The 17,093-nt window shown below is 45.3% G+C and overlaps 1 protein-coding gene across 2 annotated transcripts; it reads left to right on the top strand.

Moving 5' to 3' along the window:
- The first annotated feature begins 114 nt into the window (after positions 1 to 114).
- acvrl1 (activin A receptor like type 1) lies at positions 115 to 16,352 on the top strand. Of its 2 annotated transcripts, XM_039010503.1 has the most exons (11): positions 115 to 768; positions 9,856 to 9,928; positions 10,378 to 10,407; positions 11,245 to 11,481; positions 11,876 to 12,072; positions 12,247 to 12,346; positions 12,622 to 12,768; positions 13,269 to 13,544; positions 13,878 to 14,075; positions 15,008 to 15,138; positions 15,276 to 16,352. In XM_039010503.1, the coding sequence occupies exons 2-11, from the start codon at positions 9,859 to 9,861 to the stop codon at positions 15,420 to 15,422; spliced, it is 1,533 nt and encodes a 510-aa protein (XP_038866431.1). In that variant the 5' UTR covers positions 115 to 768; positions 9,856 to 9,858; the 3' UTR covers positions 15,423 to 16,352. The 2 variants fall into 2 exon arrangements, with proteins under 2 accessions (XP_038866431.1, XP_038866432.1); XM_039010504.1 differs by lacking the exon at positions 10,378 to 10,407.
- The last annotated feature ends 741 nt before the right edge of the window (positions 16,353 to 17,093 follow it).

The raw sequence follows: 17,093 nt of genomic DNA on the forward strand, positions 1-17,093 counted from the left end.
AAAATAAGAGGTTTGCCAGCAACAGGAAAACTGCTCTGAGAGAGCACATTCCAGCCAGACCCCGTTCGAGACAATGAGGGGTGGGACACAATTTTATTTAAAATCTCTGTAGGCCTAATCTTGCGTTTGAATCAGGAACAGAGCAAAGCTGGGTTGAAGGTTCCTAGGCAGGCTACGTAGGCTACTTTATCGAGATGGAGCCATGGGCTGTTTGTGAACTTATTTCAAAGCGGAAGGCTGACGTCTAGCCTATGTTCCAGCTCGGCTTCGTGTTTTCGGTTTATCAGTCAAAGATTTTAGACCGAGATATAGCGTCACAGCGCCGCGCTTGAGACGAGACAAATCTGGTAAACTTGGACGGAACATATATCTTAGACCGAAAGAACGGGCGTTCATTTTCCCGTCAGGTATCGTGGATATTCAGTTTAGAGTCGTTTCATTGTAGCAGAACTGAAATTATTTGACATAAAGTTGAGAGGAGCGCCATATAAAAATACTGAGGTTGATTCGCATCGAAACAGGAAAGGATGTGGAGAGATTTTAGGATTCAACATCTGGGACTGAAAACTTTCACCGAACTCAAAGGTTGACATATGAATGGAAGACGTATCTAATACATTCATTTTGGTTGTCTTTTAACACTTTAAAGTAGTTTAAAAGACATATTTTGTTTATAATATGGGACCAACGTGGCGCATGTCTGTGGTGATACATAATTTGGCTTCTTCGTGAAAAGCAAGAAGCTGCGCTTAAAAGGAAAAAAAACGGGTAAAAGTCTTAAAATATATATTGTTTTGTGATTTGAGTGTTATGTTGAATATTTAGTACGCTGCACATTTAATAATCTGACATTTGTGACAGCTGTTGCCTATTCGTTTAACCTTTTGTCTAGGTATGGATAGCTGTTTTAAATAAAATAGGTAGGTAAACTTCGTTATTACAAGTCTCTGTTATGATTAGAATGTTGTAGGCTATGAAATACTGATGCCTAACTGACATATCTCCCACATTGACCACATCAGAAAAGCGCCAATCCACAGCGGTGCTTATTGGCTAGAACACCTGCACTCTAGATTGTCTTCAGTTTAGCGATGACATTTCACTCCAAGGCACGGTGCAGGTTACAGAATAGCTGACCATTGCAAAACGTGTGCCTTATATTGAGTCCATTCAAAGCAAAACCCAGGGCCCGTATTCATAAGGCGTCTCTGCGTGGCAGTGCTGCCGATCTAAGATCAGTTTAGCCTTTTAGATCATAAGTACGATTCTATGGTCAGAGGCGACATGATGCTAGATCAGGGGCAGTATTCATAAGGTGTCTCAGAGTAGGAGTGCTGATCTAGTATCAGGTCCCCCCTTATTCATTATGATCTAAATTCAAAACTGTTCCTACATCACCACTCCTTCTCTGAGATGCTATATAATTATGGCCCCAGTAGATCTTTCCCATCATTACTAGTTTATGAAGTGCTGTATGGGCTATGATGAGACATGATGTAGGCCACCTGTAGTTGAGCTGCCAGGTGTGGTTACATAGACCTGTGGGTGGAACACAACACAACAGCCATGGAGGCATGTTTTGTCACTGCAAACTCTTCTCTCACTCAGGTGTGAAGGAACAAACTCTCAACACACCTCAGCCACCATGGTTCACTACAGCTGCATATTTTCAGTGTTTTAGCATCTTCACAATGACTAAATGGTTCTAGCAGAAGGCCCTATGATTAAATACAATTTGAATATTCCTTTAAATATTTGAATTTGCAGAACTGTATTGCAATTCATGCAAATGCTGTACATCAACTTTTGCATGAGCTGAATCCAATGCCTATTGGTGCTTTACACAAAAGAAATTAGGCCCTATTGTGCCGTAGCTCTGAGGTTTTCAAATCCCTTGAAGTATTTTGTTTCCTTAAAATACATGTCTTTGCCTTTTATAATTTTATCATCATGTTGGTTTAAGCATGGGGGTATAGAGGGAAAGCTGATCCTACCTCACATGTGAGAAGAGAACACACACAATGGGTGCGTCGCAAATTGCACATTATCCCTTACATAGTGCACTACTTTTGACCAGAGTCATATGGGCCCTGGTCAAAAGTAGTGCACTAAATAGGGAATAAGTTGCCAAATGGGATGTAATTGAAGCATGTAGACAAACGCTAAGCCTGGCTTTGTTACGTCTGTCTAATGCAGATACAATCAGACATACCAGACCAGACAAGTCTCTCATCATAACAAGCTCTGAGTCACAACAATCACAGGATTAAAGCTGTAAAGCCTTTACTAAACAACAGATGCTAAACAGTCATGGCTATCTGTGGATAAACAGTGAAAGATTAATAATTATCTGAATGATAAAGATATACAGTACATGGTCAAAAGTATGTAGACACCACTCCAAATTAGTGGATTCGGCTAGTTCAGCTACACCCGTTGCTGACAGGTGTATAAAAGCACACCGCCATGCAATCTCCATAGACAAACATTGGCAGTAGAATGGATACCGAAGTGCTCAGTGACTTTCAATGTGGCACCATCATAGGAGGCCACCTTTCCAACAAGTCAGTTTGTCAAATGTCTGCCCTGCTAGAGCTGCCCCGGTCAACTGTAAGGGCTGTTATTGTGAAGTGGAAACATCTAGGAGCAACAACGGCTCAGCTGTGAAGTGGTAAGCCACACAAGCTCACAGAACAGGACCGCCGAGTGCTGAAGCGTGTATCGTCTAAAACATCTTCTGTCCTCTGTTGCAACACTCACTACCGAGTTCCAAACTGCCTCTGGAAGCAACGTCAGCACAAAAACTGTTCGTCGGGTGCTTCATGAAATGGGTTTCCATGGCCGAACAGCCGCACACAAGCCTAAGATCACCATGTGCAATGCCAAACTTGCTGGCATTGGAAACACGTTCTCTGGAGTGATGAATCACTCTTCACCATCTGGCAGTCTAATGGATGAATCTGGGTTTGGCAGATGCCAGGAGAACCCTACCTACCCAAATGCATATTATTAGTGCCAACTGTAAAGTTTGGTGGAGGATGAAAAATAGTCTGTGCCTGTTTTTCGTGGATCGGGCTAGGCCCTCAGTTCCAGTGAAGGGAAATCTTAACCCTACAGCATACAATAACATTCTAGATTATTATTTTATTCCAACTTTGTGGCAACAGTTTGGGGAAGGCCCTTTCCTGTTTCAGCATGACAATGCCCCCATGCACAAAGCGAGGTCCATACAGAAATGGTTTGTCGAGATCAGTGTGAAGAACTTGACTAGCCTGCACAGAGCACTGACCTCAACCCCATCAAACACCTTTGGGATGAATTTGAAGGCCTAATTGGAAGGCTTTATCGCCCCACATCAGTGCCCTACCTCACTAATGCTCTTGTGGATTAATGGAAGCAAATCCCCGCAGCAATGTTCCAACATCTAGTGGAAAGCATTTCCAGAAGAGTGATTGGCTGTTATAGTAGCAAAGAGGGGACCAACTCCATATTAATGCCCATGGTTTTGAAATGAGATGTTCGTTGATCAGGTGTCCACATACTATTGGCCATGTATTGTAGCTAGATATTGTTCTGTCATCTGAGCTATGCAGTCAGTTGTCGTACAAATGACTTGTATATATTGTATATATGCCATTTAGCAGACACTTTTATTCATGCAGAAGAGTAGCAGAGTTCCTTCAGTTGCATTAGGCAGATAGAGGCCCATTGCAGGAGGTTGGAGTCAGTTTGCTGTAGACTCTTCCACTGGTGGCTTCCTAGCTAGCACATTTGGCTCCTTGGAAGTTGTGGGAACGTACGTTTTTGGTTTCCCATTGGTACTGTGAACGAAGCCATAGGTTTCCTGAGCTGTACTATGGTTCCTGAGCTGTACTAAAGTTTTCCTGGGAGGTTTTATTGATGTCCTGAGAATGGAAATGATAGGTTATTTGAAGGTAATTAAATAATGTTCTGAGAACATTGTCTAAAAGTTATGAATGTTTTGAACAAAATGTTAAGGTTATTTGGATGTTTTTGAATAACTTCCTTAAAACATTCACTGAGTGTTTCGACTTCAAATAACACTGCTAGCTTAGGTTAACTGTTTTGAACTCCAAGTACAGATAGTGGATACTGGTGTGCAAAAGAGCAAAAAAGTAAATAAAAACAATATGGGGATGAGGTAGGTAGATTGGATGGGCTATTTACAGATGGGCTGTGTACAGCTGCAGCGACCGGTTAGCTGCTCAGATAGCTGATGTTTAAAGTTAGTGAGGAAGATATAAGTCTCCAACTACAGCGATTTTTGCAATTCATTCCAGTCATTTGCAGCAGAGAACTGGAAGGAAAGGCGGCCAAAGGTGGTGTTGGCTTTGGGGATGACCAGTGAAATATACCTGCTGGAGTGCGTGCTATGGGTGGGTGTTGTTATCGTGACCAGTGAGCTGAGATAAGGCGGCGCTTTACCTAGCAAAGACTTATAGAGGACCTGTAGCCAATGGGTCTGGCGACGAATATGTAGCGAGGACCAGCCGACGAGAGCATACAGGTCGCAGTGGTGGGTGGTATATGGGGCTTTGGTGACAAAACGGATGGCACTGTGATAGACTGCATCCAGTTTGCTGAGTAGAGTGTTGGAGGCTATTTTGTAAATGACATCGCCGAAGTCAAGGATCGGTAGGATAGTCAGTTTTACGAGGGTATGTTTGGCGGCGAGAATGAAGGAGGCTTTGTTGCAAAATAGGAAGCCGTATACTGAATGGTGTCGTCTGCGTAGAGGTGGATCAGGGAATCACCCGCAACAAGAGCGACATCGTTGATATATACAGAGAAAAGAGTCGGCCCGAGAATTGAACCCTGTGGTACCCCCATAGAGACTGCCAGAGGTCCGGACAACAGGCCCTCCGATTTTACACACTGAACTCTATCTGAGAAGTAGTTGGTGAACCAGACGAGGCAATCATTTGAGAAACCAAGGCTGTTGAGTCTGCCGATAAGAATACGGTGTTTGACTGAGTCGAAAGCCTTGGCCAGGTCGATGAAGACGGCTGCACAGTACTGTCTTTTATCGATGGCGGTTATGATATCGTTTAATACCTTGAGCGTGGCTGAGGTGCACCTGTGACCAGCTCGGAAACCGGATTGCACAGCGGAGAAGGTACGGTGGGATTCGAAATGGTCAGTGATCTGTTTATTAACTTGGCTTTCGAAGACTTTAGAAAGGCAGGGCAGGATGGATATAGGTCTGTAACAGTTTGGGTCTAGAGTGTCACCCCCTTTGAAGATGGGGATGACCAGGGCAGCTTTCCAATCTTTAGGGATCTCAGACGATACGAAAGAGAGGTTGAACAGACTAATAATAGGGGTTGCAACAATGGCAGCGGATAATTTTAGAAAGAGAGGGTCCAGATTGTCTAGCCCAGCTGATTTGTACGGGTCCAGGTTTTGCAGCTCTTTCAGAACATCTGCTATCTGGATTTGGGTGAAGGAGATGCTGGGGAGGCTTGGGCAAGTAGCTGTGGGGGGTGCGGATTTGTTGGCCGGGGTTGGGGTAGCCAGGAGGAAAGCATGGCCAGCCGTAGAGAAATGCTTATTGAAATTCTCGGTTAACGTGGATTTATCGGTGGTGACAGTGTTTCCTAGCCTCAGTGCAGTGGGCAGCTGGGAGGAGGTGCTCTTATTCACCATGGACTTTACAGTGTCCCAAAACTTTTGGGAGTTAGAATTACAGGATGCAAATGTCTGTTTGAAAAAGCTAGCCTTTGCTTTCCTGACTGACTGCGTGTATTGGTTCTTGACTTCCCTGAAAAGTTGCATATCGCGGGGACTATTCGATTCTATTGCAGTCCGCCACAGGATGTTTTTGTGCTGGTCGAGGGCAGTCAGGTCTGGAGTGAACCAAGGGCTATATCTGTTCTTAGTTCTACATTTTTTGAAAGGGGCATGCTTATTTAAGATGGTGAGGAAATTACTTCTAAAGAACGACCAGGCATCCTCTACAGACGGGATGAGGTCAATATCCTTCCAGGATACCCCGGCCAGGTCGATTAGAAAGGCCTGCTCGCAGAAGTGTTTTAGGGAGCGTTTGACAGTGATGAGGGGTGGTCGTTTGACCACGGACCCATAGCGGATGCAGGCAATGAGGCAGTGATCGCTGAGATCCTGATTGAAAACAGCAGAGGTGTATTTGGAGGGAAATTAACTTGTGGCACGGCATCAGTGAGATTCAAAGTAATGGTGTTCTGTTTTCTATCAATGGAATTCGTCCACTGTGCCACCAGGATGTTAACTCATACAAAGCTGTTAATTTTAGTCTGTTCAAACAGACCCCATTTCAAAGGAAACAAGCACTCATTAAGATCAGGTGTGGCCAATTAGTGTGCAAGGCCAATTAGTGGGCAAGGCCAACACACCTGAACACACTTAACAAGATAGAGGCTTGAGAGAGCTTTGTTGACGCTAAGAATGGATTGTATTTGTTTTTAAATAACATTCTTAGAACGTTCTTTGAATTCCCTAATGCTTTCTTGTGGTTTTTATGTAAAGTTTTCTTAATGTTTTGAGAACATGAATTCAAATTGAACTATGAGTAAACCTGCAGAAAACGTTGTGCTGAAGTACTGAAATTCCTACAGAAGAACGTTGTTTCTTAACGTTCTCGGAACTATTTGAGAACATTCCCAATGTCAAACCAGTTGGAGAAAACGTTCTTGGAACATTACCAAACGTAATTAAATGTAACGATGTTCTGTTAAAGTTCTGTTAAAGAAATACCAAGAAAATAACGTTATTTTGTCAAGTTCTTTAAATGTGCTGAGCATGTTTCAAAGCCAGGCAACTCCTGCACCATTCCCAGAATGTTGTGGGAAGGTTGTATGCAAAATAACCATAAGAAAACCAAGCTCTAACCAAGTAGTATTTTTAGAAGTATTTATTGGCATCCCCAATTAGCCGCTGCCAAGGCAGTGGCTACTTTTCCTGGGTTCCAAACAGGAAACAAAACAACAAATAAAAAAACGAATATACATAATATAATATACATAATAAACATAATATACATAACCCTACATAATACTATATAACACTACACTACATAATACTACATAACACTACATAATACTACATAACACTACATAATACTACATTATCTCCTGCCTCTGCCTCACGCTTCAGAAACAGGAGACGGCTCCTGCCCTATGAGCCGTTCCGGCTCACACAAGACAAGGCTCATGCAAGGCCACCCACCTACATAATAGAATACAAAAAAATTGTCTCTTCACAGTCCCCGTTGTGCCGTAAGGCGTGTGGTTTTATTGCTAGCTTGAGTTACCTGGGGTGGCAGAGAGTTCCATGTAGTCATGGCTCTATTAAATACTGTGCGTTTCCCAGCCTGTGTTCTGGACCTGTGTAGAGACCTCTGGTTGCATGTCTTGTGTTTTACCGATGAGTGTCCGAACTGTTTGCCAACTGCTTGAACAGACAGTTCGGTACCACCATGCTCTAAGAAACATGGTTCTCAGAACGTTATGTGCTAGCTGAGTTGCCTTTCCCCCCACCGCAACATAAATGTAATCCAGATGGAATGGGAGATGGGACTGTGAAGTCAAAGCTTTTAAGATGAGAGGAAGAGATGACAATGACTGTGTTTTCCCACGGGTCGGTGTGACCGCCGTGGTGTTGTGGACAGAGTAGAGACAAACGGCAGGAAAACAGAGACAGGAAGTGGGCTGTGTGTGTGACTGGTCTGCCTCTGCCTGTCTGCGATGGCTAAGGCAGATTACTCATCTCTACCCAGATCTTATGGTAGATCTGGGCGAGAGGGGGAATCAGAGACAGACAGTATGGTTAGTGCTCCTCCATAGAGAATAGGCCAATTCAATGGGTGGAGCTGTTTACAGAATATTCGTCTTCCTAAGGGCCCATATTAAAACACAGCGGTGAAAAATAGCGTGCACGCGTGCGCCCCGAAAAGTTTCTCTTGCTTTACTTTAGACGTTTTTATTCAATTCAACGCAAGGCAGCTCTGAAGTTTCAGCTGCTAGGCCTTTCTCAAGGGATGCACGGGACAGGAAATAGTATCAAACCCTCTCCTAGTCAGTGTCTAATAATGCACCGTGATGGAGATGTGGTACAGCTGCTGAGCTGAGAACCCTGATCGTGGTCTCGCGGCCTTGTTCCTCATTGCCAAACCAGAACTCTGTGGTGTTCTCATATCAAGATCCTTGAGTTGAGCTGGAGCCACACAATTTGTGCAACAACAACAAAAAAGCCCAGCGTAAAGATTTAAGCTAGTTTTGCAAAGTTGCGGCCTGTTTTGCCAGTATTATCACATGGACAGATTGTTGTTTTGGTATGATGATTCAACTGAATTACTTTGCTTTGGAGCCCAAGCAGCCATCAACAAAATAGGAAGATGATTTCACAAACTGTCTGGTTGTGTTGTGTTATCATAGACATACATTGTAGTGTATTGTGTTTATACGTCATTGAGCGGTACCACAGGAGGTTGGTGGCACCTTAATTGAGGAGGACGGGGCTCTTGGTAACGGCTGGAGCGGAATGGGTGGAATGGTATCAAATACATCAGACACGTGGTTTCCATGTTGCTGCTGCCATTCCATGGACTCCGTTCCAGCCGTTATTGTGAGCCGTCCTCCCCTCAGCAGCCTCCTCAACTGAGTGGTACATTAACTGGCTCCACAGTTCCCCTGAGGATAGTAGGGGCTCTGAGTTCCTTAACTGGTTTGACAGAGCAGCAATATTCTTTCTTTGCTACTATGGCAGGGCACTAGCACTTCTCCAAAAGATGGCCACACACACCAATCAGTAGCCACACACCCCTGTTCAGTACACCAGCTTAAAGTACACACAACACCAAAAAGAATGCTGGAACTAACCCTGTCTCATTGCGTAGAAACCCAGCCTCTACCCTCTCTAGCTTGCGTGACCCACAGCAGCGCAGACCTAAACAATGAGCAGGTACACACACACACACACACACACACACACACACACACACACAATGAGCAGACCTGAGTCTCCTTCCAGGGCGCGGCTTCTCAATGGCAGGAAGCATAGCAATCAATATTTACACTGTGATCCAGGCAACCATGGAGCTGACAGGCCTGTGTCTGGGCCTGGGTAGCTTGCTATACAGTACACAAACACGAGCAGAACGCACACACACACACACACACCCACAGGGGTTTGACACACAAACACACAGGGCCGGGCAGTGCAGAGTGCTGCCTTTCCCTAACTAAACCCCCTCTTCTATCCAAACCACCACCCACTCCAATTACAGAGCAGGCAGACTGACTGGACCCTGGGCCTGACGCTCGCTCTGTTGTTGTTTCTGACCTCACAACTTCCTCTGCTGACAGACTGGGAGTCAGTGGGAATGACTAGAGCTGTGTGGCTCCAACCTGCAGCTGGGCCTGATGTTGTCATGCTAACGTTAGCCGGAACCCAAATTGTGGACTCCATTGTGTCGTTACTCAATGTTGTAGGAATGTTTGCTGGGCCGGAGCTGCGTCGATCTTGCGGCAGCTGTTTCCATTTGGTGTTTTCATTTCAGAGATGCCCAGTCAGCTTAGCCACAGCAGCCGGGCCTAGGCTATCATGCTCAGAGAGAGAGAGAGAGAGTTGGAGGACAAATTGGTAGGAGCCAAGAGAGAGATCGAGAGAGGAGAGGGAAAATGAGAGGAAAGGTAGAAGTTGATATTGATTGTGAAGCTGCTCAGGAGTTTATGAAACAGTGTGAGAGAGAGAGAGAGAACTGTCTGTCCCGTATCTTGCATCGAGTGCCGAAAGACCAATATACTGTGACAAAGCATAATCGCTGCAGCTCTAATCGTTGTCTTGTCTCTCTGACAGAGAATGGGGGGTGCTGCCATGGTCACAGTGCTGCTGGCTGGGATGTGCCTGTGGATCTCCACAGCTCATGCAGGTAGGTCAACAAAGAATGTGGCCGTGTGTGTGTGTGGCTGTGTGTATCATTTGAGTGTGCTAGCTTACGTAATCACCCGTGTGTGTGTATGTGTGTTGTATATCTTTGTGTATCTGTGCTGGTGTGTATCTGAGTGTGAGTGAGTTTGTTGCTGCTGCTGGGGAATCAGCTAGGTGCAGATGCGTGTGTAGATGAGAAGTGCTCGTTGTCGTACGGTAGTGAAACAATAGAGCAGAGGAAGTCTGCGTCTTCCTGCCGTGCCTGTGCGAGTGCTGCTGCTGCTGCGACCTCTGACCTGCAGGCCTCAGGGAGAAAAAGAGAGAAAGCCTTCAGTCCCTCAGTGACCACTTCCTCACCTCTCTGGTCTCCACTGAGGCCTCTATACTCTACCCAGCCCAATGCAGGCCCACCAGACCTGCTCTTTCTCACGCCGCTTTTATATTTTGCAGATCAGTCATCTGTGGGATCGCCGTCAGAGGGTAAGTTTGTTGCTGTGTTATAATGTGAACCACAGTTGCTCTTCACTAGTCCTCGGTATCACACTCCCGACGGAAACAATGTTGGCAAAAAATGACACTAGAGTTTACATACACATTACAGATGGAGAAAGGCCCGATAAATTGAGATTGTGTGTGTCGCATCGAATCCTAGGAAATGTGTCACATGACAGAATGCAACCGGTGCAAACAATCCAGGTGAACGGTTACTTGCAAGCTCTTCCTCAACAATGCAGAGGTCAACGTCAGAGGGTCGAATTAGATAGTCCAGAATAGGATTTTTTTTTTTTTAAGCACGGAAAGCAAAGCTAGGTCAGATAAAAATTAAAACACACGAGAAATAAAATGCAAGCTACTGTATATACAAGACTAGTACCAGAACCATATCAATGTGCAGGGATACGGTGGAAGTTGAGGTAATATGTACATGTAGGCAGGGGCAGGGGATAAAACGTGACTGGGCAGCGGGATATATAATAAAAAGTAGATTAATAAATAGCAGATTATGTGGTGAGAGTGTGTGTGCATGATATATGTGTATGTGGCGTCAGACTGTGTGTGAGAGTGATGATGTAAGTGCGTGTGTGTATAGACCTGAGCGTGTGCATGGAGTCAGTGCAGATAGTCCGTGGATGAGGGTGAGCAGCCATCGGTTACCTGTTCAACACTCTTATTGCTTGGCGATAGAAGCTATGATTTGATGCTCCGGAAGCGTTTGCCAGACAGTAGTGTACAGAACAGTCCAAATCGTCTGTGTGTGTCTGTTTGTGTGTATATATACGCACACAGCTCACACACTTGCCGGTTCCCTCTCTCCAGGCCCTGACGGCGTTACCGACCTGCTGTGTACATGTGAAAACAAGAAGGGGACGTGTAGGAACGGCACCTGTAGGGGTGACTACTGCTTCTACACCAAGGTGCATGGCAGAGAGGAGAAGGGCTGCTTCCAGAGGGACCACTACAAGGAACAGTGTTACACCAGCTTCCAGGGACTGTACGTCCACTGCTGCACCAAGAACCTCTGTAACGTCAACAGCACCGCTCCCCCAGACCCAGGTCAGAACACTGCAGCTTCGCTAGAACTTCCTTTCAAACAGTCTAGAACCCCTTGTCATATCTGGGCCTTGAGGTTCCATGGTTTTTTATCCTTCCCCTCTAATCAGGTAAGGATTCAAACCTCAGTCATACAGGCTTCTAATGGAAACTCAGTGTCTGGTGTCCCCTGGTGGCCGTCAGGTGAAATGCCATGCGTTAATAATAAGATGCTGTATGTCATATGACCAACTTTCTTTTTATACAAAATAAACGTTTCTGGAGTAACATCGTCTCTATCGTATCTGGTTGGAGGTCCTGACCAGTTTGAACAGCACTGTGGGCAGCTTAAATCAAAGTCTGTCGTTGTACTGCTACTCACTCTTGCCTGTATGCCCATGTGTCCGTTGTCCATTAGTTGAGCCTACGAGTGAGAAGGACAGCGTGATTCTGCTGGTAGCAGTCCCTCTGCTGGTGTTGCTGATCCTGTCCGTGGCTGTGTGTGGTCTGGTGCTGTGGCTACGCTCCAGACGACAGCACCACAGGCTGGGCTACAGAGAGGACCGTGACGTCTCCATGCTCAAGGTGCCCAGTGGGGCAGACCCTACCTACGGGGTAAGAATGGGACTTAATTTAATTGATATGCACAGGAGGATATCATGTCATAGAATCACTAGCAAGATCCCAGGTGCTTTAGCAATAATATGTTTATTTATGTAATGAAATTGCTACTTGAAAACCAGTGGCAGGCGGCTGTGATCCTTGACCTGTGTGACTCTCTCTGTGTAGGAAATCTTTGACGAGTTCTGTACCTCAGGCAGTGGGACTGGCCTGCCGTACCTGGTGCAGAGGACCATGGCTCGGCAGATCTCTCTGGTCGAGTGTGTCGGTGAGTCATCCCCCTCACTTAATTCCCTGCCTCCTTTTCTATCAGTCTCGCTCTCTCTGTCAGTCTCTCATTCGTCCATAGCCGCAGCGCTATACAGACCCCGTGAACTCACTCGCCAGTGTCTCATGGACCTTCTAAATAAAACCAGGGTAATCTCAAGCACTACTAGTCTACTAGACACAGTGGCTTGAGGCGAGGCTATACCAATCCCCTCCATAGCTGCTGTTATGTCTAAGAAGTCTTTGTGTCTCTGTCCCCTGTCCTTCTATCCCCAGGTAAGGGCCGGTATGGAGAGGTGTGGAGGGGCACCTGGATGGGAGAGAGTGTTGCAGTGAAGATCTTCTCCTCTAGAGATGAACAGTCCTGGTTCAGAGAGACCGAGATCTACAACACTGTGCAGCTCAGACACGACAACATCCTGGGTGAGTCGCCGTAACCTGGAACCCGTGTTGTGCAACGAGACAAATACAGTCGTCTCCTGGTGCTATGGTTTTGGACTGGACTAATTGCTTGCACTAAACCGGCGCAAACAGAGACCTGTATCAAGTGCAATGAATGTATTTCTTTCTACATTGTGACTGGGGAAATGCACTGCGACAACCCAGTGTGCACCTGTCAAGAGTTTACTGCAGGGATCATAAACTAGATTTTTTTGTTTGTTGAGCGGATTGTCGGGGGGCCCGGAACATAATTCCAAATCATTTGTAGACCGCAAGAAGCCCAAACAGACATAATATTTGACTAAGACAATCTTGCTTCCGTTTGTAAACGGTCACGTCTCTCCATTACGCGTGTGAATACGTAATAAAACAACCCAGCGGCCGCCAGCTGGTGAACCCTGGTCTACTGTATCCTTCGATTCCTACCAACGCTAACACAAGATCTCATCGTTAACATGCTTCGTTGTCGTCTCTCCCCCCAGGCTTCATAGCATCTGACATGACTTCTAAGAACTCCAGCACCCAGCTGTGGCTGATCACCCACTTCCACGAGCTGGGTAGTCTCTATGACTTCCTCCAGTACAGCAGCCTGGACCCCGAGGGCTGCCTAAGGATGTGCCTGTCTGTAGCCTGCGGCTTGGTCCACTTCCACACAGAGATCCTCAGCTGCCAGGGCAAGCCTGCTATCGCCCACCGAGACCTGAAGAGCCGAAACATCCTGGTCAAGAGGAACGGACAGTGCTGCATCGCCGACCTGGGTAAGAACAGGAGGTGGGAGGAAACGGCTGAAGGAGAGAGAGCTGGAGGGGACCAAGACCAGAGCTAGGCTGCTAGGAATGGACCGAGAAAGGAGGGCAAAGTCCATTCTATGAATTGCTGCTGCCTGTTTACGATACGCCTGGAGAGACCACGTAGACAGCATTCCTATCTTTTTCATGTGTTCGTGGGTTGTGTTCAGTATGGCACACTGTAGAAAAAAATGTGTTAGAAAGATCTGTGTTATTATTGTACAAATTCAGGTACGACCTCCCTGTTTCACTCTGTTTCAAAATGTTTTCTCCCTACTGAACATGACCCTGTTGTGTCTCCAGGCCTGGCTGTGATGCATTCTCAGACCAGTGATTACCTGGACGTGGGGAACAACCCCAGGGTGGGTACCAAACGCTACATGGCCCCAGAGGTTCTGGATGAGACCATCCGCATGGACATCTTTGAGTCGTACAAGCAGACAGACATCTGGGCCCTGGGCCTGGTTCTCTGGGAGATTTCCAGAAGGACCATTGTCAACGGTAACCACACACGCACACACGCAACTAGAAGGTCAACAAAAACACTATCATCTTTAATTGAAACATGTACTGTGGTCCAGTTGGTAAGAGCGTGGCGCTGGTAACGTCAAGGTCGGGGGTTCAATTCCCGCAGGGGTCACATACACTTACTAAAAATGTGCTGTACTCTACTGTACGGTGAGTAATATGAACCAAAGGGAACCTGGGATATGTTTCTCATGATTGAACAAGTAAATACTTTCATACCATATACTGGAGCAAATGGTATTGAAAATACATGTTATACTGTCTCAGTACTATTGTAGAGTGTAGGAGGGGATAGCCCATGTCTCTCATCACTACAATGTTGTTCTTTCTGGGAGTCTCTGTGTGTTTCTGTCTATATCCTCTCTCATGATTAGGCCTCTAGTAATTATAAACACTCTTATCTAGTGTCAGCACTCTCCCATCTCACATAGTCCAGATGCTCTCTCACATACACACGGTCTCTCACACACACACAACCAGACCTCCCAGAACAATACACTCTCTGTCCAGGGATTCAGTATTTCTCAGTTCTGTTTTTAGTCCAACATATATATAGCCCAACAGTCCCACTCTCAACTTCAGTGTACTATTTCAGTCCCTGTACGAAATATGTATACAATCCAAATCTAATAAGGTCGGAGAGCAGATTCAATCCTAGTCTGAGAGAAGATAAGCGTGACTTATCTTTGATGTAGTCTTCTCCGGTTCTGTTTTCTCCGTCTTGAAATCTTGGAACGTTATTTCAATGTCACCGAGTGTCACGATGTCTCGTTTTCCCACCAAACCCTCCCCACCTCCATCACCATTGCATAAAATGGTATGTTGGCTGACCTTTGACTTGGAATGAAGACACAAGCATACTGGTGCTGTAACATGTATTCATTGTGTGTGATTGTGTGTTCCAGGGATAGTGGAGGAGTACCGGCCGCCCTTCTTTGACATGGTGCCCTCTGACCCCAGCTTTGAGGAGATGAAGAAGGTGGTGTGTGTAGACCAGCAGAGACCCAGTCTGCACAACAGACTGCACTCGCACCCGGTGAGAAACACACACACACAAGCATTTGTTTGGGGTGACTTGTAAAGCTCTTGCAGTTCTTGTCTTATGGTATCTCTCTCCCCCTCTCCCTCCCCCCCCCCCCCCCCCCCTCTCTCTCTATCTATGTCTGTGTACAGATCCTGGCTTCCATTGCCAAGGTAATGAAGGAGTGTTGGTTCCAGAGCCCCCCAGCCCGACTCACAGCTCTCCGTGTCAGAAAGACTCTCTCCAAGCTGGACCAGGACCATGGCTACCCCACAGAGAAACTCAAAATGGACCTGTAGGCCTCAACACCAGACTGCAAGCAGGACGTCTAGACCTCAACATAAGACTACAACCAGCACACCAAAAGTAGGGCTTATAGTCTTATATAGAGACAATCTATATCCTCTCCTACTACTTAAGACTCTGTGTCCCATATATCTAGTGCTTCTTCCTAAAAGGCCGTCGCCAACCTTGAGTATACTGCCTGGATCATTTAATCAGGAATGCAATCGGAAAAATGTCATGTATTTGCTTTGGCCTATTTATCTGCTGAGACCTGGAATGGGAAGCATAGCAACAGACACATTTGGACTTGGATTATTCTATGGACAGAACCCTTTTCCAGTAACTGCCTGATTACTCCCGTTGAAAGAGTTCACTGACTTCCGGTCTTCCATAGAGCATGGACATTGTCCTCTCCTAGGGGCCCACCGGATTGAGAGATCTTCAGAGTTTGGTGGATGTGATGTCCTTGTGGGGATGGGTGTCTCACCGTTGGATCAGTGAGGCCTTGTGGACATAGCATGATCATTTCAAGCGGCCGTTTAATGCCTTGCTGGTTCCTTAATTGTTTTGATGCACTATATAGGATCTATACGTATTGATTTATTTTGTATTTCCTGAAAACCTTTTCAGCTGACCATATACAGTACCCTTGTAATGCTCCCATTACTGCAATTTGTTACTCATGATGATATTGTAAGCACAGAGCTAATAAATCAGATCGATCTACTCTTAACAATAGAATGTTTCTTTCACCGGCATTGGATTTACTGTTAAAAGCTGTTTTAAAGTTAAAGTACTTCTATATTTTACGATGTTGATTATATATATGTTTGTTTTTAAATCTGAAATTATATCTGCAATACTCTCAGCACAGAATTACCATCATTATCATCACTACCGTTCAACAATATTGAAAAGGGAAATAAATAAAAACCATCACGTTGTTTACAGGGTGTTTCATTTGTCTTTGGATGCATATTTGTAATCCTACTCAAATCCGATTGCAAATTGCTGCTCACCTCACTCTGAAATGTCATCTGAATTAGGCTACTAAAAGCTGTTACGCTGGTAGGGAAAAAGAACATGCAGTTCTATAATTGTCCACCAGAGGGTACCAGACACTAAATTATCCACTCCGCTGAATGATCCTTTTGGTTCAATGGAGTAATCTTCAGCTATATATATTTTTTAGCGTAGGCCAATACAATCAACAACTATTATCAAAATGTGCATTTTTGCATATTCACTTTGACTTCCATTTTAACTTTATTTTATTTTATTCATATGTTAATTTGAAGTCAGTTGGCATTGTGAATGACAGGTTTTATAAGCAGTCTGTTCTATGCCAGCGCAGGATGCCACTCCCCGAGGAGCTATCAGCAGATAGTTCAGACCTGTGAATCACAATTCAGGAAAAGAATACAGAGGTTTATGATCATATTTCATCCAGACTTATATTTACTCTCATGTAAATACATATCATACAGCACTTTTTCAGACAAATGGAAATATCTAATGGGAATTTTTATGGGACAAACTCCTGCTTATGCACAAACAGATACATTCACACACAGAGGCCTGCATACACACAGACATATAGTATATGCACACATATGCACACATTCATGCCTCATGCACGCAATCAGTGTGTGTGTGCATACGTGTATCTGTTTGTGTTAGTTAGA

This window comes from Salvelinus namaycush, chromosome 16 (assembly GCF_016432855.1).
Source record: "Salvelinus namaycush isolate Seneca chromosome 16, SaNama_1.0, whole genome shotgun sequence".
Lineage (NCBI taxonomy): Eukaryota > Metazoa > Chordata > Actinopteri > Salmoniformes > Salmonidae > Salvelinus > Salvelinus namaycush.